The sequence below is a fragment of the Clinocottus analis genome, unplaced genomic scaffold (assembly GCF_023055335.1).
Source record: "Clinocottus analis isolate CAN_PGR_092001 unplaced genomic scaffold, fCliAna1.0.p SCAF_9, whole genome shotgun sequence".
Classification (NCBI taxonomy): Eukaryota; Metazoa; Chordata; class Actinopteri; order Perciformes; family Cottidae; genus Clinocottus; species Clinocottus analis.
In genome coordinates, this window is record NW_027176251.1 from 4,344,786 (window position 1) to 4,367,967 (window position 23,182).

The 23,182-nt window shown below is 40.6% G+C and overlaps 1 protein-coding gene across 1 annotated transcript; it reads right to left on the bottom strand.

Annotated features, from left to right (window-relative positions):
- Positions 1-6,418: 6,418 nt before the first annotated feature.
- Positions 6,419-21,300, bottom strand: ankrd28b (ankyrin repeat domain 28b). The gene is made up of 28 exons (XM_068569783.1): positions 21,125-21,300; positions 17,314-17,397; positions 16,790-16,868; positions 16,096-16,166; positions 15,813-16,013; positions 14,901-14,988; positions 14,550-14,692; positions 14,152-14,364; positions 13,683-13,761; positions 13,450-13,564; positions 13,166-13,248; positions 12,945-13,008; positions 12,749-12,817; positions 12,525-12,665; positions 12,225-12,336; positions 12,100-12,126; positions 11,782-11,856; positions 11,477-11,678; positions 11,192-11,279; positions 10,992-11,109; positions 10,321-10,540; positions 9,922-10,009; positions 9,747-9,830; positions 9,492-9,637; positions 9,275-9,357; positions 9,019-9,101; positions 8,763-8,854; positions 6,419-7,998 (listed from the first exon to the last, which is right to left on the bottom strand). The coding sequence occupies exons 1-28, from the start codon at positions 21,149-21,151 to the stop codon at positions 7,715-7,717; spliced, it is 3,159 nt and encodes a 1,052-aa protein (XP_068425884.1). The 5' UTR covers positions 21,152-21,300; the 3' UTR covers positions 6,419-7,714.
- Positions 21,301-23,182: the final 1,882 nt, after the last annotated feature.

Below are 23,182 nucleotides of genomic sequence, written 5' to 3' on the forward strand. Positions count from 1 at the left end.
AGGCAGACAAACTATAGAGCTGTATGTTAGCTGGTGTTCTGATACACAGGCCATGAATATACGTCAGCTGATATTCTGATATTCACACTGGCCATGGCTGTATGTTAGCTAGTGTTCTGATTTTTGCACTACAATACAGTGCACTAACATCTGTAGTGCGCTCTGTCGCTGATAAGCGCTGTATCAAATGGAACACTTACGTTAACCAATTGGCGGAAGTGACAGACACAAATCTGTTCGCGGCACCCGCGAAATTAAGCCGGAAGTGACGTCCGGATATCTGTTTGCGATACCCGCGAAACTAAAACTGACAAAATGAACGTAGTTCTTGCCCTCTTTTTGTCCCTTGTTTACCTCTTTCTCCAACCCATGTGGAAACTGCGACACCCCCACAATCGCGGCAAAAGGATATAAATTAATAAATGAAAAGCTGGCGGAAAGGGCTCCTCCTCTTCCGCTCCGTTGCCAAGATGGCGCCCGTTTAGTGCGAGTAGTATCCATCGTTTTACACTACATTTTTTGAGCGTTTGCAGTGCGCCATCCGGGTACTTTCAGTGCACTGAATTCTGCTGGTTTTGTCAGTGTAACGCCCTAAGCACTGAAAGTCAGTGCTCGGAGTGCGCAAGTGTTCGGTAGTATACACGGCTATAAGTAAATTGTTAGCCGCAGTTCTGATATTTTATACAAAAAGTCATCTCTAAAGTAGACAGTCCTCTGACGTTTAATACAAACCAAGAATGTAAGTTAGCAGGTTTTATGATATTAACACAGATAATGGCTATATGTTGGATGGTGTTCTGATATTAACACAGACCATATCTATATGTTAGCATGTCTTTTTTATGCTATCAAATAAGTGTTCATGAAATCCATGACTGAACCCGTTTAATCAATTAACTTGCTTTTAAACCAGTTTTATTCCTAAAAAGAAACTGAGGATAAAGTTTTTGTAAACCTAAAGTATACAAAAATAAACCATGAGCATGCTTATTAACTAGATGAGTGGTCTATTTCATTATAATTGATAGATAGATGAATACGTGTAAGGATCCAAATATTTAAAGTTGAGACTTCCGACGGAAAATACGACCTGAAAGAGGACAGTAATAGTACACAGAACTCAGCATACAAAAGTTTCACACTACTTGAACTGAGACTAAATATTTTCTGGTATTAAGATATTCATACTAATAAAAGCTAATTAATTTAAAATTAAGCATATTAAAAACATATCAACATATTATTTCACGTTTTTTGTAATGAAATGTGTAATGCAATGATAATATTTTGCACTGAAGAAGTGTGGTATGAAAACACTTTTCCTGACATTTGCAGTCCCCATTGGACTTATCCCATCCCCAACCTCCACTGGTCACTGGTTTCAGATGCTAAATGTCAATAGTAACATGCGTTATAAAATGTAAAAATAATATGAATTATAAATATGAGCATTCAATACTAAACTATTAATACAACACACTACGATTGTCAACTTACTGTGCTTTTTTTGCTGAGCTTTTTGTATATTTTTGTGTAATACTGTTCCTCCACGAAGGTAGGCGTATTGCTTCACTTCCGGTTCCACTGTGTGCGTTAGACGATAACATACTTGTCTCTGCTCCAGCTAAACCGAGCTAATTGTGTGATATTTTTCAATACAAGCAGCTGATCACTGTAAATCTTTCACATCTAAACACTTGACTCTCTTTTTCTTTTAGCGAGTCGGCACTTAAATCCAACTGTTCTATTTCTGCATTTCTGGGGCCAGAACAGGTGACATTGAGTCCTATTTAAAACTGTTAAGATAAACATGAATTCAGAATGAATGTGATACACATTTGCGGTAATGACTTGACTTCGCCACTGGGAAGTCTGTAAGTAAATCTAGTTATATGTATGCATGTATCTTCCATATGTTCTCTGTGTGTTTACCGCTTTAGTACAACCTTGTGTTGTAAAGATGCTAGTCACAATGCTAATCGTGATTATAAGGTAGCATTTCTGCTAGCTTATTAGTTTAGACGCTAACTGGTCAAAGGAGTCTTATGTTAATGCTTACTTACCTTTTCTGGAGTAATGGCTGTATGTTGAATCAGAGCTTAATATTCATGTGAATAGATATGTACTGTTTGTAAGCTCATTTTATGTTCTGTTTTTCACAGTTTTACAAAACCAAAATTCAAACTAAAGTGTGTGTCAGAGTGGGTTGGTGTCTTGTCATTTACTCAGATTCTAATATGGGAGTACCCCAGGATTCTATTTTAGGACCTCATTATTTAGTTTATACATTAATGATTTGGCGGGAGTCCATAATGGGTGTGCTATTCAAATGTACTCTGATTTATATTCATGCAAAGAACAAAAAAAAAAGCTTGCTGTGAAAATGTCTTAAATTAACGCTACAGACTGTTGTTATAGTTAAATTAAACAGTGAATTATTAAATTAAAATGTCTTCATAATTATAATAAAAAAAGGTTCTTATTTAATTTTTGTTCATTTTACAAATACAATTCCTCTTCCAAGTTTGTATTGGTATTTCATAAGTTTATTTGTATTTTTCTGAAAGCATTCAGAAAACCATTCATTCATTCTCTCTCCCTCATAATTATCACAATGAGCAGTAAGCGAGAAGTCACTCATAATTCAATTCAATTAAATTCAGTTTATTTTGTATATACCCCAAAATTCCAAATTTAAAGGGTCTGTAAATCACAAATTTAAAGTGTCTGTAAATCACAAATTTACAGAATTCTTGTCCCAGGACATCACATCGGATCAGGTATGAATACTCCAGAAAAAAAACTTTCACCAGGAAAAGAGGAAGAAACCTTCAGGATCCCTCTCTCTGGATAAACAGAAGCAATAGATGCCATGTGGACAAGAATGAACTTGTTCACAGGTGAGAGGTCACTCAATATGATCTATCACAGCTCTCATTTGGCCAGAGGTCACTTATAATGAGCTATCACAGCTCAATGTGAGTCATCACAGCACAATGTGAGCTATCACAGCTCACAGTAGGCCAGATGTCACTCATAATGAACTTTCACAGCTCACATAAGCCACAGATCATTCAATATGAACTATCACAGCTCACATTAGGCCAGAGGTATCAGAATATGTTGTTACAATTTTCTTTGGAGTTTGAAGTTGTCTGGTTTAGTTGTCTTGTTTTGTCTTATTCAGAAGGGAGGAGGGCTGGTGTAGTGAAGAGAGAAGAAGTTGTTTTGCATGTGGCAGTAAGATTCTAACTGGAAGCAGCTAGAGCCTGTCATGCTATCATTAAGCATGTGAGTCATTCCTGTCACAAGAAGTGCACCCGCGATGCCGACGGAAACACGCAACCCTACTTTCAATACACTTGTGGCACGGCAAAACCACAAAGTTCTGGTCAGAACCTGAGCAGCTGGATGCTCAGGTGGATCGACACCCTCAAGTGTTGTCAGATCGGTTTGATCCTCAGGTGTAGTTTCATCTGTAAGATCGTCAGCTACATTCACCAGGAGGCTAACATACCTCGGATTCTCAGATGAGTCTGTATTTTCTGCAAAAATACTAGCACGTATGTTCTTTTCCTGTTTCATCTTGAGCTGGTCTTTAAGATCACAGATTGATTGTTGTTGTTTAGCTGTCAGAGACTTAAGTTCAGTGAGCTCATTAACCATGCTCTCATTTTGCTGAAATTCCTTTATGGCTTCAACCTGGGCCTGCAGATTACTGATCTTTGCCTTTAGAACTTCTTTTTCAATTTCACTCTTTGCCAGTTTATCATTAATGGATGTATTCTGCTTGATCAGAGAGGTCCTGCTGTCCTCGGACTCCTGAACAGTTGCCAAAAGGTTTTTGTTTTTTGTTTTCAGAGATTCAAGTTTCGCCTCAATAGCACTTGTGGTCTTCAAGTTCTTTTTCAGGATTTTCTCATTTTCCTCTAGATCTTCAATTTCGGCCTCCAGATTACTAATCTTTGCCTTTAGACCTTCTTTCTCAAATTCACTTTTTGCCAGTTTATCAGAAATGAATGTATTCTGCTTGATCAGAGAGTTCCTGCTGTCCTCAGACTCCTGAACAGTTGCCAAAAGGTTTTGGTGTTTGAATTTTGTTGTCTCCTTCAGATGCTCTAGTTCGGCAGCCTTGTCATGACTTGACAGCTGAACATCCTTTAAACGCAGTTCAAGGTCATCAACGGTTGCCTTCAAACTGGTAATCTCTGTCTGGTGGTTATTCTTTGGACATTGAGGTTGGGCTACCTCAGCAATGATATATTCATTGCTACCAAACTCTATCTTTCTTGTGAGCTTGATATTTTCCTCCCTCGCTTTGCCTAAGTCCAATTCCAGGGAACATATTTTTGATTCCAGCACCTCAAATGCCCTGTCAGTCATCAACATGGCTTTAGAAAATTGTTGTTCACTAACTTCCAATTGGGAAGTAACTATCTTCCACTCTTCATTGGATATTTTGATCTCTGTCTGGGAGGTATGCAATTGTGTTTCAAAAGCATTATTTTCCTTCTCAACAGACTTTTGTGAAAGCATTTGGGAAAACGCTGACACATTCTGTTGGTATGATTCCATCTCTGGATCGCCCAGTGTAGCGTGTGAATTATTTTGAGGCATTTTTATTTCCGTTTCGTTCTTCTGCGTTCCTATTGTCTCTCAAAAGTCCTCAAACACTTCCATAGGTTAGTGTGTATAGGCTGTATTGTGTTAAATGCAGTGTGCTGTGCACGACCTGGACTAATGCCTTTGATAAACAAGTGTCTGACGTCGCGGGACGTCATAATCCTGCGACGCTGCATTTGTACGCCGGCTGCGACGGGGCGGTCCTGTTTAAAACAGCTTCAAATGCAGCCGAGAAATAAATATATGATTTTAATCAACACGCGGCAGCAATCACTTTTAATGAGCGTGACATTTATCTATTTGTTGCGTGACATTTGCATGAGTTGACATGTACTGGTGTCCCCGTCTGAATTGCGGACTTTCAACGCTTCCAAGCGGCATCTGCCGTTAGGAAACAGCGTATGCCGTTGGAACAGGAGCTGCATACCACTCCAGGGATCGGGAAATACCGCGAGGTCCAACTGCGGTCAAGTGAGCCCACATCCGCCGAGTGAGCCTCAATTGCAATTCTGCATGCACCTTTATTCAAGGTGTTACGGTACCGGGACGGTACGCAGCACGGAGAAGCCAGCGAAGTCGAGCTCAAAAGCTCAAATGAAATGATGATATTCATATTCAAACGGCATATCCTTGAACTTGTAAATTTCAAAGTACAACGCAGTCTTGTTCAGACTGACCCCAGCTATGTCCATGTGTATGGCTTTGAAATTTTACTGTACAGTTTTGGAGAAAAGTGACTTCAAAGTCAGCTTCAATGACATAATGATATTCATAATGTCACAATTTCCAATATTCAATCTGCTATAAAAACAGATCCTTACATTTGTAAAGTAAAATTACAATGCAGTCTTGTTCAGGCTTTACTTGCTTTACTACAAGTTTCTGGCTCTGCTTCTATAGCTGTTAAAAATGAAATTGCAATTATGAATATCATTATTACATTGTAGCTGAATTTGAAGTCACTTTTCTCCAAAACTGTACTGTAAAATCTCAAGGCCATACACATGGGCACGGCAGAGGTCAGCATGAACAAGACTGCATTGTAAGTTTACTTTACAAATGTAAGAATCTCTTTTTATAGCCCTTTGAATATTGGAAATTGTGACATTATGAATATCATTATTACATTGTAGCTGATTTTGAAGTAACTTTTCTCCAAAACTGTACAGTAAAATCTCAAGACCATGCACATGTTCATGGCAGAGGTCAGCCTGAATAAGGCTGCATTGTAAGTTTAGTTTACAAGTTTAGGGATCTGTTTTCATAGCCCTTTGAATATTGGAAATTGTGAAGTTATGCATACTATTATTACATGTAAGCTGACTTTGAAGTCACTTTTCTCTAAAACTGTACAGTAAAATCTCAAGGCCATGTACATGTGCATGGCAGAGGTCAGCCTGAAGAAGGCTGCATTGTAAGTTTAGTTTACAAATGTAAGTATCTGTTTTTATAGCTTTTTGAATATTGGGATATTGGAAAATTATATTTGAATGTTTTTTGTGCTATCTAAGCCACCGTAGACCAACTATACTGTAACGCATGCATGCGGCTCACTCAGCGGATGAAGGCTCACTTGACCGCAGTATAGCTGCCTATGCAGCTGTTGAACGTGTAAAAGGGCTTCCAACGTTAGGATGGAAGTATGACGTGGTCATGAGCCTGTGTGAAACTTAAGCAGCTTAATTGAATTAAGTGATTATTCATTTCACCTGTGCTTTTTCTCCAACATGTGGAAACATACAAAATTAAAAGGCACTTCATAAAAAGACTCATGTTCATTATTAAATAACTCATTTCTTTATTACTCATAAAATATACAGCAATCTCAGTACTGCAAGAATTCATTGGAGCGTTTGAATTCACAGTAATAATTTCTATATACATGCTAGTTCCATCCCTCAAGAAAAAGCAAGGAAAAGAAAAGAAAAAAACCTCTTTTCCATTCTAAAGAAGCTAGCAACTGTATGATACATATTTCCAGTTAAAATGATATTTCGACAGACAGAAAAGGGAAGATTTGAATCATGGTAGGATCGAGTAGTTTCTGTTCTCTTTTTAAAGTTAAAGCAAGCAAAACCTGTCAACACATTGACTAATACACAAGCCAAGATATCATTCAAACAAAAGAAAATCAAACGCTGTTCTATCCTTGGTTTACAGTGTTTCTTCTCAACAAAGCTGAGCTTCAGTACAAGATCAGTGCCTCTTAGAAATGTTCCATTACTTACCTAGTGCGTATCACTGTACTTTCACAGCTGCCTCAACAAACCCATCTTTTTCAGTAACTAATGAAGGCACAAAATGAACACATAAATAGGAAGCAAAATTACACAAATAATTTATTCTTGAAAGACTAAACCATAATGGACAGGTCAATATACAAAGGTAAGGTTGATCAACTTAAAAATAACCTGGCGCACATATCAAATGTTTTTAAATTACTCAGGTCGCTAAATCAGATTTCTCACGAGAGAGTTTAAGATATGAACATGGGTGTATTAAAATTTTTGATCTCAAAAAAATAAATGATTTTCTGCCTGTATGACTTACAGACTTCAAGGGCAAGTGCATTCTGACGGATGTAGTGTGCGGGCATCAACCTTCACCAACTCATCAAGAAATCCCCCAAATTTAGCCCCTACCCCTCCTCCCAATAACCCCCCATATTCTCAATCTAATTTACAGTTAAAACTGGGTTAAAATGCATCCATGCCTTTTGGTCCCTGTCAGTTTAGCTCTCTGTGAAGTGCTACCGTCCCTCTTCAGCATGTTATTGCCGTACAAAAGCCACTGTCCGCCCACCAAGTGCAGTTTAAAGCACTCAAAAAGTCAAGGTTGGTAGAGCAGCGGTTACTGAGGTCCAGTATCAGCTGAAGGACACCTGGTGCTGGATGAGGTCAAGATGAGTGTGGGCCAACATGCTGTGTATGTGTGTGTGTGTGGGGGGAGACATGGAGGACGGACGGACTCTTAAGGCTCCTGTGGGCGCTTTTCTTTCTTCTTCTGCCCTCCCAAGCTGGCGGTGGGTGATTTTTAAGACACAGTGTGTGTGTGTGTGTGTGTTTATGCATTTATCGCTGCCTCCTGTCCCTCAGTACGTTTCTGAGTCCGAGTCATTCAGTTCTTCATCCTTGTAGAGCCCGTCTTGATGGCTGATGTTATTGAAGCTGCAGTAGGAGCTGTGCTCGTCGCGCAGCACGGGCAGGCTGTCGAAGGTGACGCTCTTGGAGGGGCTGGTGGTGTAGTGGTTAATGGCACTGAAAGGGAGGGTGGGTGCCGGGGCGCAGGGGGAGACAGGCATCATGGTGGCCAGAATGAGGGCGAGGCAGTCTGCCACATCTTTGTTGGGGGCACAAGCCAAGGCGGGTGTGTAACCTGGAATATTGACAGAATATTGAATACCAATGTGACATATTATATCATAGAAATACACAGTTTCAGTTTCCAGCATTGGTGTAAATTATTCTGTTGAAGGATTAAGTAGTAATTACATGGCTTTTCTGATTTTTTTTTCTTCCAACAATACGTATTGTCAGTTTTCAAATTGAACTGGATGAATTATAAATAATGCATGTAATAATAAATCAATAATCTTCTTTAATTTCAAGTAAAAAAAAGCGTGCTTTGTCTCATAGCGGAGCTTCACATCTCTCTCCCTCTCCTTCTCTCTGCTAATCAGAAACCACAAAGTTCATTGGCTGAGTAGCATCTTGTGATACTGTTTACAACGCACATAACTGGTCAGTGTGTTTGTTTCCTGGACCACTTTACGAGGCTGGAAACGCTGCGCCGGTTAAAATAGAAGCACTCCATTAAAATAATATGATTCTCAATTATCTATCACCCTATAGGTCCACAGTGCTGCCATGTTTCAGAAGTGAACATTATGGACAACAATATTATGCACATGGTATAAAAGGTTAACCAGCAGCTGAAATGTTGCAGACGTGTGGACTAATTGAAAATGGAAAATAGAAGCAGCCCAGTAGTCATTTGTATGGGGATTTTTTAATGATTACTGATAATGCTGTGGCCATTCGTATTGATGTTTAGATGGGACTTCCTGGTGTACTGTAAAAGCCCTAAATATATGAAAGATGCTGGTATAGAGTAATAGAAAAATAGCATTCTGAATTTACCGTTTTCATCGACTGCAAGCACGCTGGCTCCCTTTGCAAGCAGCTCTTGCACCACCACTGTTAAACCATTTCTTGCAGCCACGTGTAGAGGCCTTGAAAAACATAAAACATGGATGCGCCGACAGGAAAGTCAATATTTTACGATTTGTATCTCTATATTACCAATTCAAATCCCCACAAGTAATCCACCCACAATCCACCACTCCATCGTTCAGATGCAGCAGGAGACAAGACCCTAATGTAATGCGATACATACGTCTGTAAGGCGGCGTTAGTGGCATTTATGAGGTTTCTGTCTGTAATCTTCTCCAATATCAACAAGGCACTGGTTTCATGTCCCTGTGGAAAACAGGTGGAGTACAATAAATATCAAAAATCACCGCAGAGAATGGCTTCGAAACGTGCAGTAACCCAATTTGCTTAAGGTATTTCAAAACACATACTTGCAGGAACAAACAGTATTAATGCTGCTGTAGAATGTAGGAACAGTGCCACCACATGGTGATACTCACCTTACTGCAGGCGAGATGAAGTGCAGTGTTCTTCACAGCATCCTGCAGAGTGAGATCTGCTTTTGCACTGCTCACCAGTAGTTCTAACAATGAAAAGCAAGAAAAATGAATTGAACGTATTTCAACGGCACACTGATTTATACATCTCAGAGACATACTTTACAGTCTAGTTATTGACGATATAGAACAAAAGGGGTTAAAGTAAAGGAGCCTTTACCGACAGCGTTGGTCTGGCCATTTTCAGCGGCCATCATGAGCGGGGTTTTCCCTGCAGCATCAACACTGTTGACCTGAGCATTGTGGCTCAGCAGCAGCTGGAGACACTCTACATGGTCAGTGAAGGCTGCTGCATGTAGTGGAGTTCTGCAGAAATATCATCGGAACAAGGCTCATTGTTATTCTAGTCATCCCGTGTCGTTATGTGAGCTTTTAATTACAGGTATAAAACACGTCCTTATATGAAAGTGTATACCTGCTTTTACTGTCTTTGGCATTGACAATGGCGGGACCCAGAGTGTCTATCAGCATCTCACCAGCACCTTCGTTGTCATGGATTCTATAGAAGACGAAAGGGCGCATTCATTTAATTTATTCGAGGTTTGTGCTCACATGAATTGAATTAAACAGAGGACGGCACAAGATCTTACACAGCACAGTGGAGGGGGCTGAAAGAACTGCCTTCGGCCTTGTGAAAAACCTCTTGTTCCAGCAAAACCTCCACACATGTATCGTGACCTGCAGACAAGAAAGCATAGAGCATATGAGCCTTTACCTCGAGGTGCTCACAATCAGGGGCTCTCTTAAAACATTTGTCCTGATCAACACATGTACAAAGTGTTCATTTGGGTGCATGAAGACCCATAGAGTACAAACATGAAAAGTGATTGCCCATTCCAATTTTATATCTACACCAGCTTAAGTGCTCCTTTGTACATTCTCGGCAGCTTGCCCACATTTAAGAGCATACATTACTAAACATCAGATACACATTTCTATAACTACGATTGTTTTTTTCAAGCAGGTTTTTCAAACCCTCAACTCTGTACCATTGTAGCAGGCCCAGTGCAGTGGGGTGTAGCCTTGGTTGTCTGTTAAGACAGGGAGTGTTTCCACTGATTGGGCAGCATGCAGCAGGCCTCCCAGTACCCCAATGTGTCCACATGCTGCTGACAGGTGGACTGGTGTGCGCCCTTTACAGTCTCGCACCAGGAAGTTGGCGCTGTGCTGAAGCAAGGCCTCCACACATTCCTCGTGACCGGTCACCGCCTACAGACAGAAAACAGTAGATGTTAGAGTTTACACCTCAAAGAAAATTGTATTTGTATATCTATAGCTTGTCTGGCAGCATATCTAACATATAACATATCATATCATAATATACGTCCTAGACCTCGGCTTTACTAAGTATCTGACTGTACCATTTATTTTCATTTTTATTCTGTTTGTATTATATTTAACTGTTTGTTTCACATTATGTTTTGTACGTTTTAGTATGGTTTATATTGTGTCCTTTCTGAAGAAGATTATCGGCTGCTAAGGCGTCAGCTAATGGCGATACGTTAAATAAACTAAAATATATACAATAATATTGAAACATTATTTTTGGTAGAAAAAAATTGAACACAACAGACAGAACAATTGAGGTATGATTATGAAGAGTCCCAAAGTACATATACAGCGTGTTTCAGTGTGTGTAAGAATGGAAAGATCTCCTTACTCCTCTATGAAGGGCTGTCCTGCCCCACTTGTCTTTGGCTTCTACATTGGCTCCCTTATTTAGCAAAGAATACACACAATCCGTGTGTCCGCTCAGGACCGACAGCATCAAAGGGGTTCTAAGAGATAACAGACAATCATTTCAGCATTTTCTTTCGATCATTAGTGGGGCTAGAAAAAAGAAAAACACATTTGACTTACTGTCCATTCCCATCTTGAATGTCTACTGCACTTTTAAGATCAGCATTTCCAATCAGCAAACGCAAACATTCTGAATGACCATTAGTTGCTGCAGGGAAAGAAGGAACATAGCATTAGCATACCCATAATAATACTAATAAATTATATTTATATGGCACCTTTAAAAAACATATTGCAAAGAGCTTTACAAATTAAATCCACACCACAAATAATCCCAGCAAACAAAAAGGTGTAGTAAATATAATACCCAATATGATTTATGAGCCACTAAGTCCAGATCTATACCTGCAGCATGGATGGGGGTTCGCTTCAAAGTGAAGTCTTTGACCAGGATGGAGGCTCCCTGGTTGATTAGGACGTCCACACACTCCACGTGGCCCTTAAAGGCAGCCAGGTCTAGAGGTGTGCGCCCTTGGCCGTTTCTCACATCCAGATCCAGCAGAGACTGCACCAGAACCTCCATAGCATGGTGGTGACCGTGGTATGCCTAAATGAGTCATTGACCGTGAATAAGTTAAACATCAATTAGACGAGATCGAGGATAGTGGCATGATAAGGCCAGTCAGACAAGGATAATACACATTACTCACAGCGAGGTGCAGGGGGCTAACGGGGGCTCTGACATCGGAGTCATTCAGGATGTCTGTCCCTGAGGTTTCCATTAGCTGAACAAAACAGGTACACAAGTTAGAATCAGATAAAAATCACATTTATAACGACAGATAAGAATGGCTCGGCCTACTCTGACAGCAACATACATAAAACATATCTGCACAGTGCACTGATAGCTCCCAACAAATTTAAGTTAACGTTTCGATCTAGCAGGGATCTTAGTGAGGTATTGTAAAATGACCTTCACGAAGAAGAACAAGCATGAAGAGAAGAATAAAAGCAAGAACGTAACTCACCACATCTAGAGGTGTTTCACTTGCAATCTGTGGGAGAAGCACCAATCAATTAAATATTTATAATATAGCATTATAGAGCATTATATCCTTGTTTTGCATCATGTACGCAGGAGTGAAGCGCTCACCAGCTCCAGACAGAGGCGATGTCCATACGCCGAGGCGTAGTGCACAGCATTGTAGCCCTGATTGTCTCGGATCCCAGGATTTGCATCATTTCGCAGTAAATATTCCAGGCACCTGCAGACACACAAAAAGGCTTTAGTCATGGAAACATCATTTTTCAGGTCTTGAACTCTTACGCCGCATAACCAATAATGCAACTGAGCTTTTGTTAATGAAAACCCTCACAGTAAATAACCCCCTCCCCCCCACACAAACAGCTACCCGCTCCTTTTGAGAAACTGAATTTCCAAAGCATTACTGACTTTCCGTCTGTGTCAGAGGCAGCGGCGTAGTGGAGAGGAGTGCAGCCCCGCTCGTCTAGGTCGTTGACGCTGGCCCCGGAGCCCACCAGAGCAAACAGGCACTGGTAGTTACAGTTGGCAGCAGCATAGTGCAGAGGGGTCCTGGAAAAGCAAATATAGCTCAGCTCCGCAACCACAAAACTAGGAGAGAACCAACTCTTGATCCATTATTAAATGCTACAAACCTGCCAAAGCTGTCCTTTCTGTTAAAGTCTGCCCCCGTGTTGAGGAGAAGATTGAGACATTCCAAGTTTCTGAGGGGTTAGAGAGATCCATAAGATTACATGTTCATGATCTAGATCTTAAGACTTGCAGCTAATATTAAAGCTGTCTATTATTTTGCTTATTTTCGCTTGTACTATTTTTCTGTCCTGTACTCACCCTCCAGCAGCTGCAGCATGTAAACAGGTCCTTCCAAAGTCATCAGGCGTGTCAATATCAAATCCTGCATCAGAGTAATGGATTATGAATGAGATCCTGCATATTGTGTACAATATTTTACAACAGATGTTGCACAGTTTTGACCTTTTTATTTAGACTTATGCAACTCCAATAACTAACCCATTCAACAAGCTAGACAACATGAATACGCAGTTGCTCACCTGAAGACAAGAGCTTTCGGCAGCAGTCAGAGAATCCACTGAGGGCAGCCAAATGAAGTGGGAACATACCATGTACCCCTCGCCTGAAAGTGACACAATCTTGTTTATTTACTCAGTATCAACCAAATAACTGTCGTGAAAGTACTTTTAATTGTACAGCACAATCTCCATCAGTTACATAACAGGCCGTGCATCGATGGGTTTAAAAAGGTTTATACATGCAACACTTCCACGAGGTGTAAAGTTGTAACAGTTGCCGTAAAAGAGCAGACGGGCTCACTTACTTAGCCGTGTCAGCTCTGTTGGTGATGAGGGTATTGATGAGGAGCTCGTGTCCATATCGAGCTGCAATGTGCAGCGGAGTATTTCCGTTCTTATCTTCACAGTCAATCTCAGCACCTTTAGAAAAAGCAAAAAAAAAAAGCAGTAAGCTGATGTTGCGCTGAGAGGCAGTTGTGGTTTTACAGTCCAGTGTGAGAAATAAAGTCAGCAAGGCGGAATTTTTAGAGGAGCTCACCATTCTCAATGATTGCTTGAGACCGAGAAAACCTCCCGTGGATGGCTGTCATGTGAAGAGGAGTCTTACCATCTTTACTCTGGAGGGATGCAAACACATGGTGTGGATCATTACTATGGCTTTCAGCTCTAAAGTCTATTCCCCAAACAAAAAAGTGCCTGTCTGACATAATAAAGTTTTAGTGTTGTAAAAGGACCACAACATAAACACTCGGATTCACACACACAGACACACACAAGCAATACATGTATAAACACTGACTCTTAACCACAAATATTCTTTGTTTTGACAGTTAACAGTAACATTGTTATAATCATTATTTAAAATCGCGATGTTGGTTTAGTGGTCGATGACCGTCAGCCCAAACCTAAGCTATATATCTGGAAAAGGAGTGACAGTTTTTAGGTAACAGCTACCCTCAGGTCACATCCATTCTGAAGAAAAGATGGAGCATAATTTTTTTACTCACCTTGATGTTCACATCAGCCCCGTTGCACACAAGGAGCTCCAGACAGAGGGCCCCGTGGCGTGAAGCGGCGGTAAAATGGAGAGGTGCGAACCCCTTCTCGTTCACCTGGTTTACGTTGGCGCCGCACTCAATGAGCTCATTCACCACCACATCTTGCCCGTTGTAGCACGCCACATGGAGGGGTGTGTTGCCATACGCGTTGGGCTCATTGATCTAGATGGCAAGAAAATAACAAGAGGTCGTCATCACATCACAAGCCACTCTTTTTTTCAAAAGGCAAAAAAAAGATCCATTTAGTCAATCAAAACATATGCAGTGTTATGAGTTCTCTCCTGCCAGATCATAAGCTCTGGCATTGTCTGCAGTGTAATGACAATATGCTTGTTGGTGGAACTTACATCCACCCCCAAGTCCAGGAGGTATTTGACAACACTGATCATCCCACTGGAGGCTGCTGCGTGTAGCGGGGTGTACGATTTCTTATCTTTGCAGGCCACCTCGGCTCCATGGGATGCCAGCAGCTTCACCACTTCTATGTGTCCTGATGACACAAAGACAATGATTTCATTACATGAATAAGCCATCAATAAGAACACAAGTATGAATTTTTAACATAATTTGTAATACTTTTGGTGCCTTTAAAAGCAATTTCAATGAAGTCCTGGAGACTTTTCACTAACCACAAGATGACATGAAGTTACATAAAAAAAAAAATGATATTGTGGTGTAAAAATCCCTTAATTCATTACCCATGTAGGCGGCCCAGTGGATTGCACGGCGGTCCCTTTTGTCAAAGGCATTGATGTTTGCTCCTCTAGAGAGCAGGAGCCTCACCATCTAACAGCAGCAACAGAGAAAAAGGAGCAGTCAGGAAAAAGGTTGCGGGAACTTCCAACATGAACACTGACTTACACGTCAATGTGCATCCAAGTAGAAAAATTGACAGTCCCAAAATGTGTTGTTGTCTTTATAGGCTAGGACTGGTTCATTGGAAAGCAGCTAAATTATTTGTTTAGCTTCTCCAACTTTAGATTTGTTCCTACTGTTTATAATTGTGCAGCTAACTCCCAGATACAAAAGCAGATTTGTAAAACCTTATCATAACTTAACCGTACAACAATATGCCAAACACTGCACGTACAACTAACTTTTTTTTTTACTTTAAAAAATGAAGATTGGATTTGTTGTAGAGACCAGTTATGGCTTTGGTAACGACTGGGATAAATGCTAACTCTAGTTCGCAGTCTGCCGAGCTATATGGGGATGTTGATTGTTTCACTTCACACTTCTTAAACAGGCAAAATCATAGCCATTGTTCAGTTGTTCCTTATTGCAAAGCCATTGTGTTCACACAATTATGAGGCAAGCAGACACATCCTTTCAGTAAGAGGAGAAGACGAAGAGCTTAGACAAACCCCTCTGAGTCTGTTGTGTCAATATGATCAGTACTGAAGTGCTTATACTTTCAAAACACAACAAAGAAAGGACAGACTGTGCAGCCACAGAGTCAGCACCAACATTTAAGTTAGTACATGGATTGTTTCTTATGCAATTTATACTCAAATGTGCTGCTATTTTTATCCAATAAGGTACGACTACATCCAAACAAAGTATTTCTTTGAGCACAGCTTAATCAAACCATACTCTTGGCTTAATGTTACCTCTAGGTGGCCGCTGAATGCTGCATGGTGTAGCGCAGTCCGGCCGGCTCTATCGGACACATTCACATTGCTGAGCAGTGGGACAAGGGCCTCAGCGCAGCGGACAGCTTTATTGGCTGCGGCGATGTGTAGTGGTGTCTGCCAGTTCTTGTCCCGGGCATTTACGTCTGCAGAGTGTTTCAGTAACACCTGGACAGCCTCCTGCGAGACGTCATCACATGTAGGTTTAAAGCTCCACACCGTTTAGATTACAAGATACAGAATCAGAGGAACAATCACATACCTCACTGCAGGAGGCCACGGACCGGTGCAGAGGAGTGAGCCACTTGTTATCTTTGGCATTTACTCTGGCACCTACAAGTCAGAGGAGGCCGGCTGTTAAACTGTTTGAGGTCATAGAGTTAAGTGACATATATTGAAACCTTTCAAACAAAATGGTTAACACCCAAATCTGTTTAATAATATCTATATCTGCATTATCATAAAAAAAGAGCAGACTGCAAAGGGTGCATGTCGATATTCTACAATATTGAATGCACATGAATCATCTGGCCGCATAGGCATTTGAAATATGTCACTACGCTCTCAGAGAGGTTAACGTTGAAGATGATTTACTGTCATTACAGTATGTCAGGACCTCCGTGCGCGGCACAGAGATGAACTATCCTTCCCAAATTGGTGAAATCAATTTAGCCATGCTGGTCACACATCAACAATTTGACAAGATCAAATTGTGACACCCTCGGGCCATTTCCTGTATCATCTTTCCTTATAAACACATTTCTATACTGAAACATAAAACCGATAAATCTTTCCGAAACCAATCAGCTAGATTGCTTGATATGTGACCTTAATGCTGAGAATGAAAGGTTCCAATTTCTGAATACTGACCTCTAAATGATCTACACGACAAGAATGAATGATGTGTATAGGACTTCAACAGCTTTTGTACATGACTCCTCTTTCCAAAAACTTACCTGAAAGAATCAGCAGCTCTATAATTTCCGCATCACCAAGATAAGCAGCAGCATGCAACGGAGTCCGCTTCTCATTGTCCTGTAATAAGTGAAAAAGAATTGAACAGAAACAAAACGGTTTACACTTCTAAGTTATGACCTTTTGTTTCTTTCTTCTTCGATTTATATAAGTTCATTTGGTCCTGATTTGTTGTGACATTAAAACCAAAGTTCCTCTTTACTTGTAATATTAAAAGCTAGAAAGAAGAAATAATAATAATAGTCACCATTTAGAGGGTTACAATCTAGTTACAATTCTGTAATTTGAAGAGGCTTTGAGTAAAAAACAGGGTATATTTACAGTAAGTAGAGCTAGATCATACAGTGAGAACTGTAAAAACAATCAATGTGCTTTTTTAGTTATTTGAAGCCAAGGACATTTATACACAAGCGGCTTTAAATTCTGTGCTGCTGAGATTTAAAAAATATATGACAAAAATATGAGGAAACAGATGCAGAGATTACGGAGAGTCGGTTTAGATTACCTGTGCATTCACATCCTCTTTTTTGAATATGAGTGAGCGTACTTCATCTGGATCCACATTGAAAATAGCTTTCAGCAAAGCAGGCTGTAAAAGAGAGAGACTGTGTCAAAATCAACTGGATCTCAAGACTTCTACATGCAACACTATCTCAGACTTTCATTATTACAGTAAAAACTTCCCAGACCAGTGACCGATAAGGAGGAAACCTTGTTTGTGAGAATAGAAAAGCCAACAGTATACATTAAATTCGAGAAAACAATTCTGGCCTTGGTGTCATTAAGCAACACAACACACTTATTTACTCAGTTTCCACAATCATGGCTTAAACATACCTATATATTGTTATTAAAAATCTGTTAAATAGAAACAGACCGGTGCACAACAACAGTTATAAAATAAGATACTAGAGCAGTTCACAAAATGATGACATCAGAGGATGATGGAGGCAGACTGTTGGGATTGAAACAGACAAATGCTGAGCAGCCTCTTTCTAATTCTCTTCCGTGTTTAGTGACAGCTGGCAAGCAAAACACAGCGCGGAGAGCATTATCACGATATTTGCATGACTACAAGCCCAACAATGATGTGCTGTCGGCATCTCCAACCGACAGAGACATAAAAAAAATGGTTCACCACATCAAACACGACAATCGGCAGCAAATATGATACAAGTCAAAAACGATTTCCAGAGTAAAACTGAATAAAAGTCTGACTCTTATTGATAATACCATTCCCGTCCTGGCTTCATTGAAAGTAGCTAAGTTGGCCTCACCCTCCAAGAGGTGTATACAAAGGAAAGGTATTGCTGTCTGTGTGATCTTTACAAAACTTTAGCTGCGCTATTCGAGTAATAATAATATTGAGTGTCATACTTTTCCTTTTTTTCAATTTTGCACAAATTTTATTACGCGTGCCTAAAAAAACAGATTCAAGACCGAAACCATATTAAAGATTTATTGGCGCACGCAGCCAAAGTCTTTGATTCTGACACTGTTGCAGCATTTTGCAAAAACTTCCTGTCAGACAAGGAATGCATCACAAGTTTCTTAATTGCATCACTGTATCCCTCACTTGCGTCTTTTCCAGAGATGCATGGAGAGACGCAAGGAAACCATGCGAGAAGAGAGGAAACAAGGAAATATGTTTCGAGAAAAATATGACGTACTTTCCTCCAAAGCGTCACTTGAAGAGTCATTTGTTTCTGATGACGGTGGTTGCTGATCACAGCTGATCACAGCTGTCAGTTGACTTTAACAGCTGAAGAAACGTTTGACAGAGTTTGTGTCTGAAACTTTGATCAGTGGAACAAAGTTTTTTTTCTGGTCCCGACAGTTTTTAGTGAACATTCCAATAACTTAACATTCCAATAAGTTTCTGTTACCAACCACCGAAGTATTTCTATAACTTGTCAAATTGATTTGGAAACACTGCTGAAATCAATGCCCCCATTAGCAGTCACAAACTGTAATTAAGTTTGCTAATGGACATTCACGTGTCAGGTTTGCCCGCTCAACACTGCTGCACACCCCTATCCGATCCACCATAACACCAGTTTTTGATGAGGCAGTTTCTCAACGTCTAGGAGGACGCTGGCATGGATGGGGCGAATCATCAGTGCAGGGGGTCCCTTTCAGAGGCTGCAACTGGTTACCCGTGAAAGGCTTTCACAAAAACGCAACTCTTCCCTGACTTTAGTCAAGTTTTAAAAACAGATAAGCCATTAATGCGAGGTTACAGGTAGTTAAACATTTTTTCAAGTATACGCCGACAATCTAGCGCTATTATGTACCAGGTAAGCTATTACCAAGCTTTTCCATGACGTGCGAGTAGTTATAACCTTCGAATGAGCAATATCTAGCCATGTATCCAAAACAATAGGCAAGATGAAGACGCAGGGAAGAGTAGTTACAAAAACTGCCAAGTTAGCAGATTTGAAAACAACTTGCTGTATTGTTTGGTTGTAGTGAAAACCTTTACAGGCTTCTTTGTCTGCCTTAAACACATATTAGGTCGATGGAGCTGGATTTCTTTCTTTGTACAATTAGACTGATGTAGTGTGCAGAGTACATTTGTTCATTAATCCTTCATTTAACAAAACACATTGTTATCCGGTATTATTTACGCTAAGCTTTGTTCAAAGACAAGAATGAAACCAAGCACTTTCTTCTTTAGCTGACAGCGATAACTTGTTTTGTATGAAATATTCTTAACTTTTCTGCTGGGATTGAACAAACTTAAAAGTCAAACATTGTGAGAATGAGTACTATTTTTTAATCAAATAAAAATCTACGGTGGCCACTACATGTTGGATAATTCAAGGTACATGTATATTGAAATCAACAGGAAAATATAGTTATGGCTGTATACAAATTTGAGCCACATGATGCATTTAAGCAGTCAAATTCATGCTCAATACGCATTTAGAATAAGCAGAACAAAGATTACCATTATCATATCGGGGATCAAGTCGCCTTAAGTCGGTTTTCAAAACACAAGACAGTCCTCTCATTCATGATTATTGTGGACCATGACTATCTGCAGGGTGCAATAGTGCTTTGAGATAAAGTCAGTGTAACAAACAGGGACTTGTTTCATTTTGACGATTTCTGTATATCCTCCACAAAAAAGAAAAGACAAATCTGCATTTTGTCGTTTTCAGTTCGCCAGTCCTGCACGACTGGTGTAGGAGCTTTTCTCTGCTTCTCCGACTACACGACTGTGCACTTCCTTTCCTCATGCAAGCCAGCCTAGTTAATACCATCACCATGGAGACAGCTCTTTGGCAACTTCACCGGCTCACATGAGACCAGGTACACGAGCATGCACATGCACACGCACGTGCACACACACACACACACACACACACACACACACACACGCACTACAAGAATAGCAGGCCTGTTCAAAACACACAGCCCTTAAATGATAAGAGGATGCTTTTCTTGCTTACACAAGTAGGTGGCAAGTGTTTATGACAGTCCAATACTGTCACATTAGAAATATTAACGTTACACAGCAGTTTACCTGCATTTATCCCATTTATACAACACAAATAAAAACATTTGGTAACAGACTTCTCCCTAAATCGCAACATAAACTGTTGAATTATTAACCGTATTTACACGGGGATAAACACTGCAGGCTTGTGATCGAGGACATAACTTAGAATATTAGAAATTAAACATGAAGATCATCACAAAGCCTCTCAGGAAGCAGACACAACACTGTGGTGGCATTCAAACATGATTTCACATCCAGTTCGTGGAGTCGGAGCACAGAAACTAGCTACATCGTTTATGTATTTACGTGTTATCTAATCGTTTACAATACCAGCTTGTTATGCTAATCGTCTCACACCAAGTTACAGACATGCATTTGTGAGTGGAGTCACTTGAAGGCGACAACTCAAGCCCAGTGTTGCATTGTTTAGTCACAACACGCTAACTAACGCTAGTCACTTCCCAGCTGAGCAGCTAGCAGCGGTTCACGCTGGCTCTGGCTAATTGCTGCGATAAACACACACTGTACCATGAGCTGGATGCAGCTCACCGACCGACACAAGCATGTGCCTCAGTGTGGTGTGATGGTTGTCCTTTATTATGGCCAGAAACCCCCGACAACTGCGAACGCGAGTCCCCCAGCAGCAATGCATCGTACGCTGCGATGGACCACGTGAAGCGGGTAAAGAAACGCTCCTGTTTCGGAGAAACTTGCATTACAACCCTGCTGCCAGCTTGCTGGCAGTTAGCTAACATTAGCCAGCCGACAGTAGCTTAAACTTGGGTCAGCTTTTGAGACAATTCACACTCACCTGGTCTCGAATTTTGAGAACCACCATATTTCTGGGATTTTAATTGTTCTCATTCAGCTTCATAAATGGGTGTTTGTCTCCTTCCGAAGAGCAGCGTTTGATGTCGGAAGCTCAATCCCGCTGGTCTACTGGAGGCCCAACGCGACGCTAGCTTAGCTCTCTTGCTAGCTGCCTAACCTGATGGCATGAAAGCAGAGGAGTAGCGGAAACTCCATCGCCTTGCCGCCACCGTACTTCGCCTCCCAAAAAGACGCGATGCGATTGGTCAAACGCGCTGTACCTCCGAGTAAGAGCGGTTCTGATTGGCTGCACGAACAGCGCTCCGTGACAGACGCACGGCGTTGAGCGTTGCATTACCGTCCACGCCGCTGTCATAATAAATAAAGTAGATATTTTGTCACGAACGACTGTATAATTACAATGCAAATTAATTCACACTATGCTAACTTTTAAAAGAAAAGTCTCGAGCGATCTGTCTTCGTTTGGCCGGCTTGTCAGTAACAGCTGTTTATTATTCTGTTTACACACAGTGACTTGTTTTGAAGTTCTACAAACAGCGAGAACCCACTGGGAGTGAGGGTTGTTTTCACAGTATTCTCTCACGATGAGCTGTTTCTTTGGACAGACGGTCACGGATCCTTCAAGAATGAAGCCATGCCATGCTGACACTCAACATATGCCACGATGAATTAGGCCCATGGAAGCCATGAGGACAACCGGGATGAGAGTGTGTGCAGATATTAGCTAAAGAGGCAATAGGAGCTAAAGCTTGGATAACAAATAAATTGCTTTATAAGCTTAGATGGTGCAACAGTTAAACAACATAGGCCTACCCCTACTACGTTTGTCTGACTACCGAACTCTTGGACATATAATATGGGTTTATTGTGAGACAAAAAGACCTATAAAAGAGTATAGGTCCATCTTCTATAACTTTAAATAAGTTCGAGCCCACAGGTTGGTCGGTTTTAAATCCTCAGTGTGTTTCAGGACCAGTGAATTGACACCAAAATGTGGTGGAATATGGCCCTCTAGTGATCTGCCATTTAACTGCAAGCAGACTTTGAAAGTAGCTGATGTACATCAATTTGCATAAAGACTTAAATGAGAAATACAATACATAAACCTGAGTCTGTACTTATTACTTGTTATTTAGGCATAATTTAATTGACGCAGGCTGAATGTAAGAATATTATAGAGTGTTTTTGTATCTTTGTGATTCAATTGATAATGTGGATTAATAATAATAATAAAAAAAACATGGCGAGGAAGTGATTTCAGATTTATGTTATATTCAAATTTGAGAAGCAGCTGATTATGATGGACAGTAATTTCCTCTGTGTGTTGAAATGACCACAGACTGGACTGGCAGGGACGACATTATGGAAGAGAGCCAAAAGGCTTGGACACAAAGCTGTCTGTTTATTGCGCTTTCGTTGACGTAGTGGTTCTGTCATAAAGGCAGTACATTGAGATTCAAACGTTCACAGTGCAGCAACTTAGAAAATGGCTGCTATATTGTTATGTGGAAAAAATGTATAAAAGCTACCTGACAGTGAGATCGTATGTGTGTTATTTGATTTTTGTAGTTATTCAGCTTCAACAGCTCAGTAGAGAAATATAACAAGAACAACGTTAACATTTTCTTTCTGTTGAAATCAACATGTGTCTCAAGCTGCCAGGCATGGCATATTCCTCCTTGTGATTCATCTCCACTAAGAGGCATCCGTTCCAATAAGAAATATAACAAAACAGTACGGCAAATTAGGACAGTTTTGTGAGGAGGGTGGTATAGTGGGGGTCTTGTGAAAGAATGTGGATTCTGTTCACCAGTCTAGTCTCACATTTCAAGGCACTGGATACAAAGAGAGGGGAGAGGGAAAAGGTTTTTGGTAGTTGATGATTTGGGGTGTAGGTTAGTCGCCTTTGCTGGGGGTAATCCTCCTGGATCTCTTCTTAAGCCCCGCGAAGGCCACGGTAACCGAAGCAGGACACATTTCTTACTGGGGCGTCTGAGGTAGAGAGGGGTTCCCACAAATTAAATTTAGAGGAGGAGAA